Here is a 24,355-nt window from a genome sequence, read left to right on the forward strand (position 1 = left end):
ACCAGCCTGGCCAATATGGTGAAACCCCGTCTCTACTAAAAACACAAAAAATAGTTGGGCGTGGTGGTGGGCACCTGTAATCCCAGCTACTCAGGAGGCTGAGGCAGGAGAATTGTTTGAACCTGGGAGGTGGAGCCTGCAGTCAGCTGAGATCACGCCATTGCTCTCCAGCCTGGGTGACAGGGCGAGACTCTGTCTCAAAAAAAAAAAAAATCCTCATCTTCCTCAGGAACTCTACTCTGATACTGAATCTTCATACTGTTTGTTCTCATGGATTTTATCCTAAAATGCAATTATTTTACTTGTATTCCTTGTTTCCTGCCTGTGTGTCACATTAGAATATGAGTGGAGTGGACAGGTCTCTCTTGGTCTCTGTGTCCCTAGCACCCAGCACAGAGGAATCCCTCATGAAACTTTGGTCAAATGAATGAATGAATGAAAAAGCATAATCCATTCTCTACATGTGTATTTTAATAATGCAAAGTCAATAAAAACACTAAACTCATTTGACTTCTGGTCCTGGCTTTGTCTTCTAGCACAGCAGACCCATGTGGTGCATGCAGCAGAGCTTCAGTTTACATCTGAGATGATGGTGGCGTGATGAAGACAATACAGCACCAGCCCAGTGCTGCATGAGAAGAACTCAAGCCCACCACCAGCTTTAAAGGGAAAGGGACCCGTGTCCCCAGAGCATCAAGGCTCTGGGCAATGGCTCTGCCCCATTCACTGATTCTGTCAAATTACATGAACTGAGCAAAAAAAATGCTCTAGCAAGTAACACACAGATGACAGACCTTGACTTCAAAATCTGAAAGTCACATACACACACACAAGGAAGAAAGCAGTAGGTGGCTTAAACACCAAAGGCAAGAAGAGATCCCTGTGGCTGGAGGGGAGATCAAGAAAGGCTTGATGGGGAAGGTGGCACTGGGGCTGAGCCTAAAAGATGACTGGGATTTGTACAGATGGAGATGGAAGAAAAGGCATGCCAGATAAAGGGCACAGCGGGACCAATGGCATGGAGGGAAGAAGCCAGAAGAACAAGGGGGGAAAGGAGTAGTGGAAAATAAGCCTGAAAACTAGGTTAGCAATGGAGAGGACAGGCCTGGGAAGGTCACGCTCATCGTTTTCGATTTATTTAGTGGGAAACAACAGTTTTTTAGCAGAGTTTTGCTCTAGAACAAAAGGTCAGCTAACAAAGTAGGACATGTCAGAGAGAGGAAGAACTGGGGACAGGGTGATTCCTGGAATCTGTTCCCTCATGCATCCATTCAACAGATATTTATGGTGCACCTGGCAAACACCAAGCACTGTTTGGGTGCTTGTGAGATATTAGGGAGCAAAACTGGCAACAGGTCCTGCCCTCAAGGAGTTTACATTCTACTGGAAGAAAATAGACATAAACAATAACATAATAAGTAAGTAAATTAGAAAGTACATCAGATGATGATAAGAGTGATGGAAAAGAACAAGAAAAGCAGAGTGGAAACGGGAGGCAGGGGCAGGCAGGGCAAGGGTGTGGGATGAAGTGCAGCGTGGTCAGGGACATCTCTGCAAAAAGAGGAAGGCCAGGCACTGTGGCTCACGCCTGTAATCCCAGCACTTCAGGAAGCCAAAGTGGGTGGATCACCTGCAGTCAGGAGTTTGAGACCAGCCTGGCCAACATGGTGAATCCCCATCTCTACTAGAATACAAAAATCAGTCAGATGTGGTGGCGGGCGCCTGTAATCCTAGCTACTCAGGAGGCTGACGCAGGAGAATCGTTTGAACCCAAGAAGCAGAGGTTGCAGTGAGCCGAGATTGCACCACTTCACTCCAGCCTGGGCAACAGAGCAAGACTCTGTCTCAAAAAAATCAATCAACCAATAAATAATAAAATATAAAACCTAAAAAATGAAGAAGGTGAGGGTGAGAGGCAAGTGGACGTCTAGGGAAATAGCCAGGGCAAAGGCCCAAGGGCTGGGGTAACCTGGCGTGTTCTGGGAGGAGCAGAAGGAGATCCTTGTGTCTGGAGTGGAGCAGGTGAGGAAAAGAGGAAGAATGGAGTCAGAGAGTGGGGAGAAGGCCCTGAATTTCACTCTCTGACAGCAGGGGCGGTAGCGGGTTCTGAGCACAGGAATGATAGGAATAGACTTAAATTTTAAAAAGCTTCCTCTCCTGTGATGTATCTAGACAACAGAACACTATTCAGCATTAAAAAGAAATGAGCTATCTGGCCATGAAAAGACATGAAGGAACCTTAAATGAATGTTAGTAAGTCAGAGAAGCCAATCTGAAAAGGCGACATACTGTGAGTCCAAGCATATGACATCCTGGAAGAGGCAAAACTATAGAGATGGGGAAATGGCCAGTGGTTGCCAGGCATTAGGATGGAGGGAGGGATGAACAGGTGGAGCTCAGAGGATTTTTTGGGCAATGAAACTTCTGTATGATACCCTTAGAGTGGACAGATGCCATTACACATTTGTTCAAACCCATAGAATGCACAACGCCAAGAGTGAACCGTCATGCAGACTTCGGATGCTGGGTGATACGATGAGGCAGTGCAGCTCACCTATTATAGCAAATGTGCCACTCTAGTGCAGGATGTTGATTATGGGGGAGGCTATACCAGGGGTATATGGGAAATCTCTGTACCTTCCTCTTCATTTTGCTGTGAACCTAAAATTGCTATTAAAAAATATTTTTTTTAAAGACTGCCTCTCAAGCATTAGCAGGGAGATCACTGAGAAGGCAACCACAGCAGTCCACACAAAAGATGACAGCAGCTTGGGCCAGGGTAGCAATGGTGGGTGTGGGGAGGGGGGATGTGGGAGAACTGGGCTTATGTTGAAGGCACAGTCACCAGGGCTCCTGATGAGCAGGATGTCAGGTGTGAGAGACAAGCAGGAGTCAAAGATGACTCCAAGGTCCCTTAGACAAATAAAGGTGACAGTTAATGAGGATCTTCAGCTGCAGCTCATGGAAAGGAAAGGAAGGAACAAACACAAGTCATGTTGTGGCAACTCAATGGAAAAGATTTGACAATTCATCTTAACACAGGAATGGCAGAGAAGGCCAAATTCTGTGATTCATTCAATGCCTTTATCAAGACTCAACTCTATCCAGCTTGGGAAAGGCCCTGGGGACACAGTAGTGAGCATGACAGCATCGCCCCTGGCTTGATGGAACTTACCAAGCCAACTAGCAATGTATTATTCCATTATTATTCACTTAATTGTAGTTTCAATAAATTAATATATAAATTAATAAATTTATTGAATATGAAATATACACAATAGGTATAGCATAAAATATAAACATTTAATATGGAATATAAATTAAATAGAAATACAATTTAATTTTAATAATTTAATATTTAACTACCAATGCTGTTACTGCATAATAGGATTAATTCATATTACAATACTCCATGGCAAACATTGTATTAGACAATGAGAATTCCAGACAAATAACAAATAAGAAATGGTAGGTGTGAAGTCGGGTGCAGTGACTCATGCCTGTAATCCCAGCACTTTGGGAGGCTGAGGCAGGCAATCGCTTGAGGTCAGGAGTTCGAGGCCAGCCTGGCCAATATGGTGAAACCCCATCTCTACTGAAAATACAAAAAGCAGCCAGATGGTGGCACATGCCTGTAATCCCAGCTACTCGGGAGGCTGAGACACAAGAATCGCTTGAACCTGGGAGGCAGAGGTTGCAGTGAGCCAAGATGGAGATCATGCCACTGCACTCTAGCCTGGGCGACAGAGCAAGACTCTGTCTCAAAAAAAAAAAGAAAAAGAGGTGGTAGGTGTGCACCATTATAATCCCATTCAGCGAGAGTTTTAGAAGTGGCATGGACAGAGGGTGGCAGACCAATGGGGACAGAGCAGCCATCCGCCTGAAGGGTGAAGACTGCATGGGCTTGAGGAATGGCTGGGCGCCGCTGGGAAAGGGAGTGTGCAGTCGTGGGGACCAGCGAGGCTGGGTGTGAGGGTGGGGGGCAGGCGAGCCGGAGTCACATGGCCCTAGCTGGAGCAGACACTCCCACATTTCAAGCCTAGATGAAGGACTCTTGGTTCCATGGGGACAAGGACTCAGACTGTTTTGTCCACCCTGTGTCTCTGGGACCCTGCACAGTCCCTGTGTTCACTAGGCTCAACAAATTCACTTTGAATAGATAGAAGAGAGGGAGGGGATCCGAGGTGAAGGCAATGAATGACTCCTTCAGAAGATAGGTTAAGTCAGAAAAGAATTTGGGAGCTTCCTGGCCACTATAGAAACGAGGCAGTCTGAGACTCAGCCCCGGCCCTTGATGGGAGGATCCGGAGCCAAGCCAGTGCTGGAGTTCTGGAAGCTCCATGGAGACAGGAACCCTCTGTGGGGTCCCCAGCAGATGCAGGGATACCTGTATTTCCTGGATGCTTTCCTCCTCCCTGGCATCCACCTTCTTCTCAACCCCCTCGCCGCGGAGCAAGGCTTCCAGCGTGGTGCTTTCTGAGGTGAACCCATCCTTCTTCAGGGGAAGCTCCACTTCTGAAACACAAAGATAGAAAGGCAGGTCAGGCCACTGGAAGCAGGCGGGGCAAGAGGGACAGTCCTGGAGGACACGCAGGGCCCAGGGCTCCTGAGGAGGACTCCTGGAGGGAGAGGAACACTGGGGCCCCGTCCAGTTTTTCCATCTCCATTTCATAATCCAGAGACAGATTCCGATCACGCCCACACCCCCAGAGGAAGCTGAGCCAGAGCAGAAAGCGTGTGGGGTGGATGTGAGCTCACACAGCCATACTTCTGCCTCTCCAGCCAGGACATCGGGCAAGGCAGGCGTCGGGAGCCTGGAGCCCTCACTACATCCACAAAGCGAGGATAACAACGCCCAACCCCACAGGTGGTTTTGTAAGCAGAAATGTGTTCAGTTGCGTTGAAGTATTTTGAAAACTCAAGCAATGCACAATGCTGGCAACCAAGTATGCTCATTCCCTCCTATCCCAGCTCTTGTCTGGCAACCCCATGACCCCCTCATGGCCATGCTGGCTGCCCAGCTCTGGCTTCCTCCATGAAAAGCTAGTTCAGCCTCAGAGAGGCTATTCTCATCAACCCAGGGGGAAACGAGAGCCTCAAAAGCCACGGGAAGAGAAGGAGCAAGGGCAAATGCCTCACAGGCCCTGGATGAGCAGAGTGGCCACTGCACGGCCACACACCACGACCTTTTTTTCTGAAGGTATCAGGAGTTTGATCAGCTACCTGGGGCTTGAGGTCACCAAGCCAGCAGAGAAGTGGCAACCCGAGCCAGCCCTGCCCAGAAGAGAGACCGTAGAGAAGCTGAACCCCTTCCTCCAGGTGTCCCAAGCTCCTGACCTGACAGAGGTTGGTGTGTTTCTTTTCTTTTCTTTTCTTTCTTTGCTTCCTTCCTTTCTTTTCTTTCTTCCTTTCTCTTTTACAGACAGGGTCTTACTTTGTCACCCAGGCTGGAGTACAGTGGCACTATCATAGCTCACTGCAGCCTCAAACTTCTGGCCTCAAGCAATCCGTCTGCCACCCAGCCTCCCAAAGCACTGGGCTTACAAGCAGGAGCCACCATCCCCTGCTGTTTTTTCAATTAAACATACCAACCCTAAGGTACAGGTGATCATTCTGATTTACCACAAAATATTTCTTCAACCTCTCCTCTGATCCTGCACCTCATACCCCCACACTGCCACAATTTGATATGTGATCCCTACCATTGTGCCAGGTAAGCCAAGGGCACGAACTATGATGCAGTGGTGCCCTAGAAAACAGGAGAGATGAATGGCCCGCCCTTGTGGGGGTATTGAGAGTTTAGTGTAGGGACTATTTACAGAGATGGGGGGAGGAGATTAAGGGATCCAACAAGGTAAAGCACCCCAGGTGGGTTTGGGGCAGGGGTGAGGGTGGGGAGGAGCCATGACCACTGCTGCTATTTTTGGAGGGACAGAGGGAGAGTGCTTGCAAGAACCTAAAGACAGCACCATTAGCAGAGCCCCAGGACAGGAGCTGTGGCTTGCAGAGGCCAGGAACCAAGGGAAGGAACAGCCCAACCACTCTCTCCATCCATCCTGCATCAGCCTGCTGCATCCTCTCCCACACGCCAACCTTAAATGGAAGCAAGAGGGGAAGGGAGCCCCCTTCACACAGCCTACTGAGGTCCAAGCAGGGTGAAGACGGAAAAGCACGGATCTGCAGGGCAAATGGAAAGAGCAGCATCATCGAGCCTGCTCCACTGGGCTCTATCCCGACTCCAGCAGAACCCTACCTACACTTTCCATTTCCTCCACCAGAAACAGAGAGAGTCTGACCAATCTACGAGGAAGGGGCACGCGGGCATCTATTAAAACTGAACAAATGCATACCCGTGGGTGACCAGCCCCCAGAAAAAGAAGGTGGGAAGGAGAAACAGCATCTAAAATCTCTTGAGAGACAAAGTCTTTGGGATTTTTCTTACCTAAAAAGGAGAGCAAAGGATCCACTTCCCATCAAGGAGCGCTACCACAAAATCAACCACCTCTGGATCCATCTACTCATTCAACAAATATTTTCTGAGTACCTGCCATGTGACCACCACTGTGCTGGGACTAGGGATACAGGAGGCGAACCAAATAAAGACAGGCCCTGCCTTTAGGAGGCTTCCAATCCAAAGAGACAGGCACTAAATGCTAAATACAAAATCAAAATGCAATTACGAATTGTCTTAAGTGCTATGGAGGAAAACGACAGAATGAAATGTGAAAGAATAAACGTAGAGGGGTCTACCTTAGATCAGGGAGTCAGGGAAGGCCTGTGTGATGAAGCTACATTTAAGGTGAGTGTCAGAAAAACAGCCAACTGTCTGCTTTAATGAGTTCAGGGTGTGCGGCTCCACAGCCTGCTCTGGTGACATATTACTCCTTCTCCCAAGTCAGAAAAGTCTTCCAAATGTCTAATTTAAAGCAATTAGCATGTGTTGCCTCATGTCCTGTCCTCAGTCAAAAGAGAACAGCTGGCCACGATCCCTCAAACTTATAATAATCATATAAGTTGAAGTTTATATTTTAGTATCCCCCTTAGCCTTCGCAGCACTAAATAAATCCTATTTATTAGTGTTATTTCCCAGAATTGTACAGCATTTTAGAGCTAGAAAAGACCTTACAGATCATCTAATTCAATCATCTCATTTTGTAGACAAGTCACCCGAGACCCAGAGAAGTTAAGTAACCACCAAAAGCTACACAGCAGGAAGAGAATGCAGCTGAATGATCTTTCCGAGATGTCACTGAAATCATGACAAGGGACCCCACTCATTGTATTCTTATTAGTGGTTGACAGGCTCAGACTGAGCCTGACTGGGCTTTGGTACATCCATGTACATGCAGAGAGCTTGGAAAGCAGCAAACATTCAAAACTTAGCAGCTGTTACTGCTACATGTCAATCCCCACCACACCCAAGAGCACAGTTATTAACCCATTTTACAGATGAGAGCAGTGTTTCTTGTAGAGGCTGAGAACTTGCTTGATATCACACAGTTGGTAAGAGGCAAAGCCCAGCCTTGAACTCAGTCTGCCTCCAGACCCAGTCACCTAATTAGGCTGCATGGACTCCACCCTGTCTCTCTGTGGTCCTTCCTTGAAAAATCTTTGTCCAAACCTTTATGCATTTTCATTGCATTCTGAGACTCACTCCATAGTTTCCGTATTTCAGGATAAAAGGCAGATCTTTAGCTAAGGATGAGGGCAGTTTCGTGCCATGGTTTTGGGTTCTGCTCTATATGACCATCCCCATGCAATGTTCACCATTCTGCAACAGTATTTACCCACTATAGAATGTTCCATCAATAGTGAACTTCCCCCTCTTCCTTCTCCTGCTCCTCCTTCCTCCTCTGCTACATATGCCTCCATCCTGCTTTCCCATAACTGAATCTACTCTCTTGGTCCTCTTTAACCAAATTTTACCAGATAGGCACAGTAGAAGAATCAAGAGGGAAAACAGAACCAAATGGGAAAAGTGAAATAGAAAAAGCAAGAAGGGATCTCCAGTAGCATCGAGAGTCCAATCCCTTAAACAGGAAAGTGAAGCACAGAAAGATATAGAGATTCTCCCAGGGTCACAGAGACATTTAGTGGCATCATGCTTCCCTAATTACCACAATATTTGATTGGCTCCTATAGATTCTGCCTTCAGACAGCCCTGAAGTCAAACCCTAGCCTTGCCATGTATTAGTAAAGGGATCATGGGCTAGCTATGTAACCTAAGCCTCCATTTCCATATGTGTTAAATGGGTGTGGTCATAGTATCTATTTCACAGTGTTGGCGAATCAAACATGGTAATGTACTGCATAAAGAAACTCTAAAATAATCCACACAAAAAAACTAGTGTGATAAATAGGGTAGAAGATGAGGCTTATTAATTTTTGTTTTATTCTATTCAAAACTTAGATTCAAAATTAGATCATATATGTAAAGAATCCACAGCATTGTAAGTATCCTAAAAATGCTAGATGTAATTCCCGAAGTTTGAATAGTTTTTATTTCAATGTTACAGCTGCACTGTCCAACAGAAATGTAATACGGGCCACTTATGTAATTTTTAACTTACTAGTAGTCACATGCACAAAAAGGAAGAAAGTCAAGTGTCATTAATTTTAATAAGATATTTTATCTCATCTGGTATTTCTAAAACATTGCCATTCAACATGAAATCAATATAAAAATATGGATGCCAAATTTTACATTCTTTTATCTGCATTGTCTCCAAAGTCTGGTGGGTATTTTCCACTTAGAGCGTATCTCAATTCAGACTAGCCACATTTCAAGTGCTCCATAGCCACATGTGGCTACCAGCTACCACAATGGACAGTGCAGGTTTGCAGCATTAAAAGTAACATTGACTATGCCTTTGCTTCCAAAAAAATGGAAAGAATTTTACTGTGGTTCTTAATGTTGCGTACGTAATACCTGCTGAGTACCATTCCAAGAGAGTTCTAGCGGACCACTGCAAACCCTGGTTGCAAAGCATGATGGGTAAGGCCTGCAAGGTCTGAGTGAAAGGGTAGCCTTCCCTCCCTACAAACACACACAGGGTGCACTCTGCCTCCTGACCACAGGAGGTCCCGGAGTGAAGGGGAAAGAAAGGTAACAGGTTCAACCCCTTGCACAATGTATGTCCCAGACACACTTCTATTGAGCCCTTAGGGGTTTCATTTATTCAATTTTATTTGATTATGGCCCATCTGGATATAGGATTTAATATTTTTTTAAAGTGTACTCATTTTGAACCTCACACAAATTTGGGGCTCACATAACCCGACAGGAGCCATTGAATCTTTAACATTAAAAGAAAATGGTCCAAAACACACACATAATTCATCTTTAAATTAGCCTGATTTTATACACATGGATATAAACCCATGGATCGTTACTCTCTCCACAGCGGCAGCAGCTGTCACCCAAGCCAGCCGCCTCCCTGGGCCCCCGTAAGCAGCTCTGCCTCTACTTCTAATTGGGAACAGAGATACTCCTTGGGTGACTTCCAGCACGATCCATCACACCAGAGACAGCTTCTGTGCAAACTGAAGCAAATCGGTTTCTAAATAAGAAAAAACCTCCTAGACAAACAAGGATTGAAGCATAGAAAGTCTTTTAAAAAAACAACCAAAAAAAAAGCACAAATAAAAGCAAAAAAAAAAAAAAAAAAGTCCAGCCAAGAGCAATGGCTTCTTCTCTTCAGGGCTACAGACAGGGCAGCCATCCTCTTGGGTACAGATCAAAGCCACAAGCTTTTGACACAGGTGCCCCAAGCCTGCCACCCAATGCACTGAAAGCAAAGCTTCCACTGGGTTGTTGGAGCCACCGAGCTCATTAACAGGATGCAGGCGAGATGAGTCTGAAAGTGCAACATGGGAGCACAGTGAGTAATTAAATCCCAGGTCATTTAAAAATGCAAACGCCACGAATGTCATGAGCTCCCCAAGCCTCTGCCTCCTTCTCCTTCGTTATTTGGCTCAGGATGGAGGATTGGAAACCTGAGAGTCGTATATGGATTATAATAAAATATGCCGTATCGAAAACAGATTAAGACAGTTCTTCTTTGGGGAAATATACAAGGAGAGGAGCTGTCTGTTAGCTGTCGAGTTTGCAAGAGATACCATCTTTCGGGAGGCAGTGTGCTCTGCCAACAGACAGACTGCCCCAAGGGAAATTGTGGTGAAGCACCCCGACAAGGCACATCCATCCGTCCATCCATCATGGGCTCCCTCTGACGCAGGGGCCTGGAGATAGAGTTATGGTGCAAAAGGGAGGGAGAAATCCCACAGACAATGGCAAAGAATCCTCCTGCTAGATCATGAGTGCTCAATTTTTTTTTAGCTGCCTCTAGTTTTCCTTTAAAAATACAAACGTGCAGTTTTCTCGTCTGGGTGCTTATTATTTTGAGGAGTTAAGCCCATCATATTTCCTTGGATTTATACATCAACTTACACAAAGGAGAAAGGAGCTTAAGAATCATTATTTCATTTATCCCCATCAGACTGTCAGACTCGTGAGGAGGGAGAAGGGAGGGAGGCATTGTTATCTCTCACCTCACAGGGGAAGAGACTGGGGAGGGGGGTCAGAGACCTGATTTCCTAAGATGGTGGCAGGCCTAAGGATCCATCTGCTCATTCCCTAGGGGTGCCACTTTCTTGGCTGCCTTTGACTCCCTGTTTTGCGACTCATAAAGCTCAAAATAGATGAGGTTCACATTGAGGACCCATCACCCAGGCTGCACCCCGCAGGCCCTGTTACCACTTGCTTTAGAATCTCAGGATATCCATACAACAGGAGGACTCATCCCTCCCCCATATGGCCTCGGCTGTGCCTACCCTCTCACCCCTAAGTAGACATGCCAGGATGGGTGCCAGTATCCAGATATCAGGACCACAGATAAGCGTTCTCCCACCCTGAGATACAGAAAAACACCCACACTGCCCAAGGAAGCTCACCACCGAGCTGCCGGCAGACCAGGTAAATGCAGCTACCAGGAGGGCGAGGACGGGGAGGGTGGTGGGAGTGGACCGAGTGCGGGCAGCATTTCCAAAGGCAAGGTCAGGGAATCAGGAGAGGCTGGTCAGATGGTACAGTGTCAGTTAGACAGGATGAATATGTTCTGGAGATCTGTTGTACAGCATGGTGACTCCAGTTATTAGCAATGAAAATTGCTAAGAGAGTCGATCTTAAATGTTCTCACCCACACACAAAAAAATGACAAGAATGTGAAGTGACAGATGCATTAACTAGCTTCATTTAGTCATTTCACAATGTATACATATATTTAAACATCACATTGTATGCCATAAATATATATAATTTTTATTTGTCAATTATGCCTTAATAAAGTTTGGAGGGAAAAAAAATAATAATAAATAAAAATTCAGGCTGGGCGCAGTGGTTCATGCCTTTAATCCCAATATTTTGGGAGGCAAGGCGGGTAGATTACTTGAGGTCAGGACTTTGAGACCAGCTGGCCTACGTGGTGAAACCCCATCTCTACCAAAAAACACAAAAATTAGCCACGCGTGATCGTACACACCTGTAGTCCTAGCGACTCGAGAGGCTGAGGTGGGAGAATCACTTGAACCTGGAAGGGGGAGGTTGCAGTGAGCCAAGATCATGCCACTGCACTCCAGCCTAGGTGACAGAGTGAGACACTGCCTCAAAAAAAAAAAAAAAAAATGCATAGTTCAAAGGAATACAGACAACTGGAAAGGGCAAAAAGCTGCTGTGGGGTGAACTCTCAGCTCCATTACCCTAAAGCACACACTTGGCCTTGATCTCCTATCTGTAAAACTGGGAGAACAAAACCCACTTCCCACTAGTGTTATGAGGCCAAAGAAGATAACACATATGAAGTGTCTGGCACAGGTAGAATGCTCAGTAAGTGTCAGCCCCCTTCTTTCCACCTCCTACAGTTTCCCTCTCCTTGTGCTTTTCAGCAAAAACCCCTCACCTTTCTGACACTCTAAGACCACCAGACATGGTGAGTGAGGCACAGCTAACCCCTCCACGGGCATGAACCCAGCGGGGATGGAAACAGATGGAATCTGAGGCAGGTGAGAGGATGGAAGAGGCTGAGAATGAGACGCAGCTGGAAAGCAGAGACACTGGTGCTGCTCCAAGTCCAGGGTGGCCATTGCTCCTGCAGCTTCGGGGGAAAAAATAAAGGCAGAGCCACAGTGGAAGATAACCTACTTTATCCCTTCATTTGACAAGTAATTATCAAGCACCTACTATGTATCGACTCTGTTCTAGGTGCTGGGACAATGACTCTGAAGAAAAGGGACAAAAATCCCGGCCCTCATAGAATTTATATTCTAGCAGGAGAGAAACAATGCATGAAGCAAACAAGTGAAACCTTCAGTGTGACAGATGGTAATCAGTGCTTTGGAGGAAAAACAGAGCCAAGGAGGAGAAGTTGGAGTGTCAGGGTGATGGGAGGGGGTTGCACTTTTAAATGTGGCCAGGAAAGTGCAAGCCTGAAGGAAGAGAGGGAGGGGGCTACGCTGACATCCAGGCAAAGATGTTCCAGGCAAAGGAGCCTTCAGTGCAAAAGCTCTGAAGCCAGCCCATCTGCCTGGAGCAGGGTGAGCCAGGGGGATGAGAGGAGACCAGCTTGGGGAGCTACAGGGGCACCGAAGGCCATGTAGGCACCTGCAAGAATGTTGGCGTCCACCCAAGTGCAATGGCAAGGCACTGGAGGTGTTGAGCAAAGCATGATATAATGATGCCTACATGTTAACAGAATCACTCTGAGAATAAGTGAAGGGTGTCGGAGCAGATGTGAGGTGACCAGTGAGGAGTTACTGCAAAATGTTTGGAGCCTCTTAATGAGTCTGGTGCTTGAGGAGGGAGCTATGCACGATATGGACAGAGCTCTGTCCTCATAGTACTTACACTGTGGTTCTCAGATGTGTCCTGGGGGCAGTAGGCACTGGGTCACAGTCCCCTGAGCAGGGGGCTTCCCCACCAGTGAACCACGATGGAGGCCAAGTAGGGAGGCTGGTGTCAGTGCAAAGGGGGCAAAGGTGTGAAGCCATACCAGGGTGAGCCCATGGAGGAATGGTTCTTCAAGAAGAAAGTGAACCAGCCTAGCCCAAGGGCAGGGAAAAAGATCCAGCCACATGGGCCTGGCCTGGCATACCATGGTTTAACAGGTGTAGTAAATGCAGAGAGGAGGCCTTCCGAGTTCATCTCTGTGCCCTGGGCCATGGGTGCCTCAGGGCTGAGTTCTGGGACATAGGAGTGAGGTCCCACAGCCAAGTTCTAGGTCATCTATAGACAGGGAGCTTTTAAAAGGCTTTAAGACAGAGCTGGGCATGGTGGCACATGCCTGAATTCCCAGCTACTCAGGAGGCGGGGGCAGGAGGAGGATCACTTGAACCCAGGAGTTCAAATATAGCCTGAGGAACACAGCAAGGCTCGTCTCTAAAAATAAATAAATAAAATAAAATGAATAGACTCTAAGGCAGAATGAGTTGCCATTCTGGGCCAGATGGCACACACTTTTCCAGCGAGGCAGCGAGCTATCTGCAGCACATTCATTGTCGGTGCTGGGGACGGGAACTGCGTTGCAGAGACCCACCCGGCAGTGCAGTGTGGAGGTGGCATCACAGTGCCTCCTCACACTTGCCAAGTCCTCCACCCTCCATCCCACACCCTCTCAGAATAACCCTGCAAAACCACCGTGACCCACATCTCACAGATGAAGGACTGGGGTAGGAGTGGTTAGGAAATTGTCCAACATCACAAAGCCAGTGGGTGGAGGGATCTAGACTTGAACCTAGGCCTTGTGATCCCTGTTTGGTGCCTCTCCTCCAGCAGAACAAGGATATTTGGACAGGGACGACCCCTACAACCCAGAACCAAAGAGGCAAGATGGCAACACTTGGGTCCCCCGGCCAGGCTGGGAACCACAAGGGAAGCCAAGGTCAGCGGCCCCAGCCCTCTCCTCCTGGGCAGAGCCTCCCTCATCTGTGCAGCAGAGATGATGAGAGCTAAGTCATGTTCTCCAAGGTTGAGATCAAACACCAGACACGTCTCTTCCCCTCATCCCTTTAGAAATCTTTACTGCCCGTGGACCATGTGCCAAGCCTCATGCCAGGGGCTAGGGATACAGATGAAAAAACGATAGGCCCTCGTCATCCAGGTGTCCACCTCCCAGTGGGCAGAGGTACAGGTGAAGTGTCCACCTCCCAGCGGGCAGAGGTACAGGTGAGGTGCCCACCTCCCAGCGGGCAGAGGTACAAGTGAGGTGCCCACCTCCCAGTGGGCAGAGGTACAGGTGAGGTGCCCACCTCCCAGTGGGCAGAGGTACAGGTGAGGTACCCACCTCCCAGTGGGCAGAGGTACAGGTGAGGTGCCCACCTCCCAGTGGGCAGAGGTACAGGTGAGCAGGCGATGGCATAACTGGGTGATCCCTCCAACTCACAACCCATGCTCTACACATAGCTCTGGCAGGTCCCACAGCAAAATATGACCATGGACACTTGGCAGCAGCCGTGCCACTGCCCTGCCCACTGCCTGCTGCCGGCCCACCTCCTTGGCCAGCCCAAGCTCCCAGAGCCCTGCAGAATACCAGCAGAGCTGGGGAACATGGGCAAAGCCAAGGACATCCAGACTTCATCCCCCAGTCCCTGCTCCTTTCCTGAGACTGACAGGAAGGCAAAAGCAGCAGATCACTTCCAGCACATAATAGACACGGCCTGAGTGGGGGCTGCATGCCCTGCCCTCCTCGCTCCAGCTCCCCTTCTCATGAGGCCAACCAGAGCTGACGAAGCTGCCGGTGCAGGCCTCCAGATGGATGGCTGCAGGCTCTGACACTGCAGGAAAGAGATAAATGACTGGTCATTTCCCCCTGATGCACTTGAAGGCATCCATTCTCCCAGCCGTACCAAGCTCAGGCAACCCCCCTTGCCCAGAGACAGATAAGCACTGACAGATGGGGGTGGGAGCTGGGGCGTCCTTCCCCTTCGGAAGGACACAGCCAGACTCCTCTGCAGGCCGGGAGAAGGTCGCATTGTCCATTGGCTCACACCTGGCTCGAGGCTCCACGGGTCCCTTCCTCCATCTCCCCCCTCTTGCCCACCCCCGCCTGGTTCATCCATCTGAAGAGCACACGGCAGAGGGGGAAGGCTGGGGGCAGAAGGAGCCGCTGACAGGCTCATCAATCTCAGGTTACATGCTTGGCACCTCGGCGTTCCTTAAGTTGTTCCGGGACTGGGAGGGTGTCGGAGGAGCCAGGGGCACTGTCTTGAGGAGAAGAGAAATCGCACTGAACATCAGAGAGCAAATGGTGGAGAAGCCTGGAGACTATTAAAATGTGGGCCATGTACAAAAGCAGTAGGGAACTAATTAAGATGCAGGATTTTCAAAAGCTGGGGAAGTTGGCCGCAGCCTGCTCCCATCTGTAGAGTTCTGGCAGTTCGGCGCAGCAGGGACAGCACCCTGGGCGGGTGAAGCAGGCCTCACCAACCCTGCTCGAGCAGGCGAGACTCAAGTCCCTCCATCTGGATAACCCCTTTGGGGGATACTCCTCTGCAGGCCCCTATGACTTGCTTGTTGGCCAGTCTATGTCCCTCTCTGCTTTGGGTCACCTAAAGCCACTGCCGTCTTCAGGGAGCCTGCCCTCTTGTTTGAGTTTTCCCCAACAACATGTGATGGGGCGATCATCCTGGTCATTCATCCCCAGTCATTGAAGGACTGCCAAAAACAGAAAAAACACAAGAGAAAGAACCCTATCCCTGGCTGCCCTCCCTCCCATCACCCTCGGAATTCGGCAAGGGTGGCAAAGAGCCAGGCTGCTCCCCGAGTGTCCTGGAGCAGAAGGGATCGACAAGGCCTCAGGTGCATTCCAGGTGCGGGAGGAGCGGCAACTCTAAAGCCCTTTTCATCTGCGGGTCCAGGATAAGCGAGTGTGTCGGGCCTTGAAGCAACATGGCACCAGCTCCAGCAGGCTCCCCGTAGGGCTCTGTCCTTGGCATCACCAGGATCCCCTGGGAAATTAGCTTCCTAATTCTGTGCCGCAGTTTCCCAACCTCTAAAATGAAGATAATATCTGTCCTAGACCATGGGGACCGAAGGTCTGGGGTTGAAAGATGCCAAATTGATGTAAGCAGACTATCTGGGCATTTACTCCAAGGGGACACAAGTAAAAGTTTGTTCCCAGCCTTTGTCTTTTCCTCATTCAAAAAAAAAGAAAAAGAAAGAAAGTGAAGTTAAAGGCCTCTTTTTTAATCAGCTGGCTTTTGCCCAACATCTGCTGTGCTCCCAGGCCTTCTGGTGGATATTTACTCTCCACCTTTCTCTTCTGCCAGCTCCACTCCCCCTTCACAAGGACAGAGCCCTTTTCTTGGGGAGATGGTCTGGGGGAGGCCCCTTGGTGGTACCAGGCCGCTGCCCAAGTCTTCGTGTTGTAGAATTGTGATGTCTACATCGTGAAACACCTTGCGTTCGCCTCTGTGGCCAAGTGCAAGCTGCAGAGAACACTGAACTCAATTGTCAGTCAGTGGGGAGAAATAATGTTGTGTGTGTTGTCCTTCAGATGCCCAGGCAAGTAGGAGGTTGCAAGATGTTTATTTAAGACTGACTGGAGGGGCGACGTTTGCCGTGAGAAACACATAGGTCCAGGGACACCGAGAACACTTTCAAATTCCAAAGAGCTCTCCCCAGGTCTCAGGCCCTTCCTACTCCATGCAGACAGATTTTTATTTTCAGCAAATAGTAAAGAAACAGGGCCGGGCGCGGTGGCTCACGCCTGTAATCCCAGCACTTTGGGAGGCTGAGGCGGGCGGATCATGAGGTCAGGAGATCGAGACTACGGTGAAACTCTGTCTCTACTAAAAATACAAAAAATTAGCTGGGCATGGTGGTGGGCACCTGTAGTCCCAGCTTCTCGGGAGGCTGAGGCAGGAGAATGGCATGAACCCAGGAGGCAGAGCTTGCAATGAGCCGAGATCATGCCACTGCCCTCCGGCTTGAGTGACAGAGCGAGACTCATCTCAAAAAAAAAAAAAAACACAACAACAACAAAAGAAACAGAAGCGGGATGGTGCATTTCCCACACTGGAGGGGTGAGGACAGCAGGACAGGGGAGTCACTCCAGGAGGGAATAACTTCACCCGGGAACAAATGACTCGATGTCAGCCAAGACCCAGAGCTCCCCACTTTTTTTGAGACAAGGTCTCCCTCTGTCACCCAGGCTGGAGAGCAGTGGTGCAATCACAGCTCACTGCAACCTCAACCTCGCGGACTTCATTGATCCTCCTACCTCAGTCTCCCTAGTAGTGCCACCCTACCAGTGCCCACTACACCTGGCTAATTTTTCTATTTTTTGTAGAGATGGGGTCTTGGCATGTCATCCAGGCCCAACTCCGCACTTTCCAGCCTGGAATGTCCACTCATCCCACATGAGCAAAGTGCTTCAGGGGACTGAATCAGAAAAGGATGGTTCTGTGGCCCTGTCCTCAGATCTTCTCCAACAGCCCTCAAGATTCTTGAACGTGCACCCCCCTCTCTTTGCCCTGACCTGGTTTCCTGACAGAGCTCCACAGACCTGAGGTCAGCAACAACTCTGACCCTCGTTACCCCTGGACTTTGTTGCTGAAACCTACCCATCACTGCTGGACTCAGGCAGGGACAGAAAGGAATACAGGAGGGACAAACTGAGTGTTGGCATACATTTTTTGTGACATCTCCTCACTGTCCATAGGACTCTGATGTGGAAGGAAACTCATGCCTTGAGACAATTCTGCTCCAGGCCAGTGGCCCCTCAGTCTCTCAAAGAGCAGGCAGACTGTTCTCCCTCTTCCCTGAGGAGATGAGGACATGTCAGGGTCTACTGATGGCGGAACCCGGGTGGGCTTCAAGAGTCCTAGGCATAACTAGATTCCTGGAGCATCTTCTATCAAAAGGAGCTCAGGGGAGCTCACACAGGAGGCTGGGAGGGAAGAAGAGGAAAGGACAGGCATCCCTAGGGGCTGGGTGGTGGAGGGGCACCAAGGGTGGGTGGGTGGGTTGGTTTGGGGTTTGGTTTCTTACAACATAACCTCAGCCTTCCAGTTTCCATAAACTTAAAGAAATGCAGCTCAGAATGGGCAAATTATCACTCTTCAGCAAGTTTTGCCCAGAGGATTATATACAACGTTGTACCATTTGCTTTTTGTTGTGTATTTTGTTTTTATGCCACTTAGCAATATATCTTTAACATCTTTCCATTTTTTTCTACTCATTATTTTAAAGGACAAAATAATACTCCATTCATAGAATATACAAGTACTATATATTTAACTAACCCCCTATCAATGAATCTTCTGGAAGTTTTCATTCTTTGTTGTTATTACAAACCATGCCACAATAAAAAATATATATCCAATATATATTATATGCATATATTTATTTATAGAATAAGTTCCTAGCAATAGAATGTCTGGGTCAAAGAGCATGTGTGTTTTAAATACCGGTAGGTACTATTCATTGTACTTCAAAAGGTCATACCAATTCCATCGCAATGTGTAAAAGAGAGCCTCTCCCTCCATCTCCACCTCTGTTCCCTTCACCTGCTCCCCTCTCCTTGGGAAGATCAGCCTCAGTCCACCCAGCGAATGGTCCTCACCTCCTAGGAATTTGCAGCAAATTCTCCAGAGACTCTGGCCAGTGACTCTATCCTGAGTCACACACAAAGTATCAGCCAAAAAACTGAGCTCTCCTTGAGCCCAAATCAAGTGGAATAAAAATAAGAGATAGTCATTTTAAAACACTGCCCAAATTAGCCCTGTTAGCCCTCCTGAGGGAGGACCTACCCCCAAAAAGGGAGGAGTCCTCTCAAGTGGAAACTGCATTTTATGAATGATGAGGGCAGAGCCTCTGGAAGTTGGGCAGGTGGTACCCTCAAAGGGACCCCCAGCAGGTGCACAGAAGAGGGGCTGAGATCTAGCTCGTGCTCTACTAACTCACCAGAAAGGGCATCATACATTTTGTAAACATCCACCCCCCAGGGGGCACCAGCCTCCACTTTTACACAAACAAACCATATGGGCTAGCCGAGGCCCTGGATGAAGTCACTCTTCTGAAATTTTGGCCTGTGCAAAAAATTGAAATGCAAACTTGCGTCACCTCTGGGAAGACAGTGGGTACATTTCTTTGACTGTGCTGTTTCTCATTCTCTAGATGGGCCCTGGCTGCTTGGAGGTACCAGGCTGAGGCTCGTAACCACTGACTCCAGGGCACTCCGACGTCCTCTTCATTCACCACCCACAGCTGCAGGCTGGCGTGGTGGTACATTCTGGGAGCCAGGCGCAGCCCCGGCTGTTCAGACTCAGAATAGGATTTGGAAATGACAAGCATCTGGCCTAGGGTTTGTGGGGGTTGTTTTTGTGTTTTTAGTAGGCCTAGTAGTAGGTCTGTTTACCCAAAGAGGGGAACAAGTTCCTCTGAGAAGGTGCTCTGCCATGTGACTCATTCCAGCCCCGGCTGTTCATTGCTTCTCAGCATCTGGGGACTGGTGTGGAGGAGTAAGCCTGCCTTGGGGGAACCCAACTTTTCCCCTGAGGGCCGATCATCACAAAGGCTGGCACCTGTCTCTGCAGATGGGGTCCTTCCCCGGACCCTGCCCATCCCTGGGGTGAACTTTCACCACTGGAAATCTGGTCTAGCCACTTCTGCCTCATGCTTGGGCAGAGGCTGAAGAAGCCTCTCAAATGATCACAGATACAAGACACCATGTGCAGGTGGGGACTTGGCTACAGCAAACTGCTAGTCCTAGGTTCTTCCTTTCCCTTCCCCCTGCATGTCACAGCAGGCCCGATAACGGGGCATGGCCAAAGCCATCTGTGAACTCAGCTGCTCCACGTTCGTCCACAGGCCGGGCATAAACACTGGCAGGCGAGTGTGCCCAAAGTAAATGTCTTTAGGCAGAAGGCACAAATACTCGAGAAATAGCTGCCTGCTTCAGTCCCACCAACATGGGCTTCTCAGATACATGAGCAGCACAGAAAATTCTCCTTGGCTCTGTCCACAGTCTGATTTCCCTCATCTCTAAAATGGGCTCACAACCCTCTTACCTCTTCCTTCCCTCTCTACCTCCCAGGGCTATGGCAGGGATCAAGGAGCTGACATGAAAGAAAATGCTGTATGAACTACAGCGTGCTCTTCAGACTCTGGTTATGATGATGATGATTAACCAGAGTGTCCCATCCCCTGGGTGGCAGCGATTGGTGTTGGGGGGAAATAACCCCAGCCAGCTAATCTGTCCTTCCTAGGCCTCCTCTGCCACAGCTGTTGAGGGGGACTGCCTTTCTGTTAGGTGTGGTATGTGCTGAGACTGGAGCTGCTGGCAGTCCCCTCACTTGCCCTATGAGGAGAAGAGAGTGTTAGAGGTACACAGAGACTGGCTGGGTGTGGTGGCTGATCCTTGTAATCCCAGCACTTTGGGAGGCCCAAGGCAAGAGGATCACTTGAGGCCAGGAGTTTGCAACCAGGCTGGGCAACATAGTGAGACACCCATCTCTATAAAAAAAAAAAAAAAAATTAGCTGGGTGATATGGTTTGGTTCTGTGTTCCCACCCAAATCTCATCTTGCAGCTTCCATAATTACCACGTGTTGTGGGAGGGACCCAGTGGGAGATGCTCAAATCATGGGGGCGGGTCTTTCCCGTGCTGTTCTCATGATAGTGAATGGGTCTCATGAGATCTGATGGTTTTAAACACAAGAATTTCTCTGTGCAAGCTCTCTCTTTGCCTGCTGCCATCCATGTAAGATGTGGATTGCTCCTCTTTGCCTTCCACCATGATTGTGAGGCCTTCCCAGCCACATGGAACTGTAAGTCCAATAAACCCCTTTCTTTTGTAAATTGCCCAGTCTCAGGTATGTGTTTATCAGCCACGTGAAAACAGACTAATGCAGTAAATTGACACCAGTAGAGTGGGGCATTGCTGAAAAGATACCCAAAAATATGGAAGTGACTTTGCAACTGGGTAACAGGCAGAGGTTGGAAAAGTTTGGAGGACTCAGAAGAAGACAGGAAAATGTGGGAAAGTTTGGAACTTCCTAGAGACTTGTTGAATGGCTTTGCCACAAATGCTGATAGTCATATGGACAATAAAGTCCAGGTTAAGGTGGTCTCAGATGGAGATGAGAAACTTGTTGGGAATTAGGGCAAGGGTGACTCTTGTTATGTTTTACCAAAGAGACTGGGGGCATTTTGCCCCTGCCCTAGAGATTCATGGAATGTTGAATTTGAGAGAGATGATTAGGGTATCTGGTGGAAAAAATTTCTAAGCAGCAAAGCATTCAAGAGGTGACTTGGGTGCTATTAAAGGCATTCAGTTTTATAAGGGAAGCAGAGCATAAAAGTATGGAAAATTTGCAGCCTAACAATGCAAAAAAAAAAAAAAAAATCCATTTTCTGAGGAGAAATTCAAGCTGGCTACAGAAATTTGCATAAGTAACAAGAAGCCCAATATTAATCCCCAAGACAATGAGGAAAATGTCTCCAGGGCATGTCAGAGGTCTTCACAGCAGCCTCTCCCATCACAGGCCCGGAGCTTTAGGAGGAAGAAATGGTTTTGTGGGCTGGACTCAGGGTCCTTCTGCTATGTGCAGCCTAGGGACTTGGTGCCCTGTGTCCCCGCTGCTCCAGCTGTGGCTGAAAGGGGCCAACGCAGAGCTCAGGCTGTGGCTTCAGAGGGTGCAAGCCTCAAGCCTTGACAGCTTCCATGTGGTGTTGAGCCAGTGAGTACACAGAAGTCAAGAACTGAAGTTTGGAAACCTCTGCCTAGATTTCAGAAGATGTATGGAAATGCCTGGATGCCCAGGCAGAAGTTTTCTGTAGGAGTGGGGTCCTCATGGAGAACCTCTTCTAGGGCAGTGTGAAAGGGAAATGTCGAGTGGGAGCCCCCACACAGAGTCCCTACTGGGGCATCACTGAGTGGAGCTGTGAGAAGAGGGCCACCATCCTCCAGATCCCAGAATGGTAGATCCACTGACAGCTTGCACCTTGCACCTGGAAAAGTTGCAGACACTCAACGCCAGCCCATGAAAGCAGCCAGGAGAAAGGCTATACCCTGCAAAGCCACAGGGGCAGAGTTGTCCAAGATCATGGGAACTCAACTCTTGCACCAGCATGACCTGGATGTGAGATATGGAGTAAAAGGAGATCATTTTGGAGTTTTAAGATTTGACTGTCATGCTGGATTTCAAACTTGAATGGGACCTGTAGCCCCTTTGTTTTGGCCAATTTCTCCCACTTGGAATGGCTGTATTTATCTAGTGCCTGTACCCCCATTGTATCTAGTAAGTAACTAACTTGCTTCTGATTTTACAGGTTCATAGATGGAAGGACTTGCCTTGTCTCGGATGAGACTTTGGACTGTGGACTTCTGAGTTAATGCTGAAATGAGTTCAGACTTTGGGAGACTGTTAGGAAGGCATGATTGGTTTTGAAATGTGAAGATATGAGATTTGGGAGGGTCCAGGGTGGAATGATATGGCTTGGCTCTCTGTCCCCATGCATATCTCATCTTGTAGCTCCCCTAACTCCCACATTGTGGGAAGAACCCAGTGGGAGATAACTGAATCATGGAGGTGGGTCTTTCCCATGCTGTTCTCATTCTAGTGAATGGGTCTCACGAGATCTGATGGTTTTAAAAACAAGAGTTTCTCTGTACAAGCTCTCTCTTTGCCTGCTGCCATCTGGGGAAGTTGAGGCTGCAGTGAGCTGTGATTGTGCCACTGCAGCTGGGGTGACAGAGTGAGATCCTGTTGAAAGCAAGAAAGAAAAAGAAAGAAGCAAGGAAGGGAAGGGAAGGGAAGGGAAGGGAAGGAGGGAGGGAGGAAGGAAGGAAGAGAGAAAGAAGGAAAGAAGGAAAGAAGGAAAGAAAGAAAGAAAGAAAGAAAGAAAGAAAGAAAGAGAGAGAGAGAGAGAGAGAGAGAGGAAGGAAGGAAGGAAGGAAGGAAGGAAGGAAGGAAGGAAGGAAAGAAAAGAAGGAAGGAAGGAAGGAAGGAAAGGAAAGGAAAGGGAAGGAAGGAAGGAAGGAAGGAAGGAAGGAAGGAAGGAAGAAAGAAAGAAAGAAAGAAAGAAAGAAAGAAAGAAAGAAAGAAAGAAAGAAAGAAAGAAAGAAAGAAAGAAAGAAAGAAAGAGACTGACATGTAGCCCTCACTACTCTCACTATGTTTGAGCACCTGGATGCAGCCATGCCTGAAGCAAGACAAACCCTGGGATTTACTGGTACATGAGCCAACTTCCCTTTTTCTGCTTAAGATAGCTTGACTTGAACTTCCAATGTTTATGACTAAAGGAATTTCAACTATCTCTTGGTTATTTTAATAATTTATATATTAGTTTTATAATCATAAAATAAAGTTTTTAAGAGAAGAAGCCTTGCTAAAGTTTAAGTTAGTATACCTATCAATAGTATGAGGAAGCAGAAAAAGCATTGAACAGTGAAATCAGGCAACCTAGATTTTCTGCTGGACCCACACAAATTGCTGTGTGACTTTGAACAAGTTTATTAAACTGTCTAGACTCCAATAAAATAAGGAATCGGAGTTAGTGATATCTAAGGTATTGTGTAGTGCTAAACGTCTTTGCTTCTATAAAAGGAGACCTAATTAGTCTGATAAAAATTGTTCTTAACCAAGACTTTTTACAGAAATGTTAAGAATAAAGACTAATAATGTAAAACGTGTCAAGCACTTATAATAAAACCCTTTAAATTGACAACTTACATGTGAGACATCCTCATATACACGCAAAATATTCATTGCATCACTGGTTAAATTGGAAAATTTAGAAACAAAAATTGAGAACAGCCAGTTAAACAAATTGTGGTACATTCATACAATGGAATATTATGTAATTACAGAAAAGAAATGAAGAAACTCTTTACATTTTGCTGTGGACAATATCTAAGACACATTTTTAATTGAAAAGTGCAAAACCCAAAGTGGTTGTGCTGTGTAAAAAGAGGAGGGAAAGCTAGATAGATTTAATTCCTGGTGCATGCATGAATTATCTCTTGAAGGAATCTAAAAAAAAAACTGCTACTATTGATTACCTTTGGAGAGACTGGGTCTTATTTTTCATGATACAGTATATCCTTTTATCTTTTGAATGTCAAAATATGTAACTGCCAGGCACAGTAGCTCCTGCCTGTAATCTTAGCATTCTGGGAGACCGAGGCAGAAGGATTTTCTGAAGCCAGGAGTTTAAGACTAGCCTGGGTAGCAGAGTGAGACCTTGTCTCTACAGAAAAGACAAAATTAGCCAGACATGGTGGCATGTACTTGTAGTCCCCACATACTGGGGAGGCTAAGGTGGAAGGAGCGCTTGAGCTCAGGAGTTGGAGGCTATA

General features: G+C 47.8%; 1 protein-coding gene across 1 annotated transcript in view; it reads right to left on the reverse strand.

Annotated features, from left to right (window-relative positions):
* Positions 1 to 24,355, reverse strand: part of DPF3 (double PHD fingers 3) — a 277,088-nt gene that overhangs the window by 106,827 nt on the left and 145,906 nt on the right. The window contains exon 4 of the mRNA XM_037984208.2: positions 4,388 to 4,515. Coding sequence (XP_037840136.1) covers positions 4,388 to 4,515 — 128 coding nt within the window. The remainder of the gene's footprint in view (positions 1 to 4,387; positions 4,516 to 24,355) is intronic.

Source organism: Chlorocebus sabaeus, chromosome 24 (genome assembly GCF_047675955.1).
Source record: "Chlorocebus sabaeus isolate Y175 chromosome 24, mChlSab1.0.hap1, whole genome shotgun sequence".
NCBI lineage: Eukaryota > Metazoa > Chordata > Mammalia > Primates > Cercopithecidae > Chlorocebus > Chlorocebus sabaeus.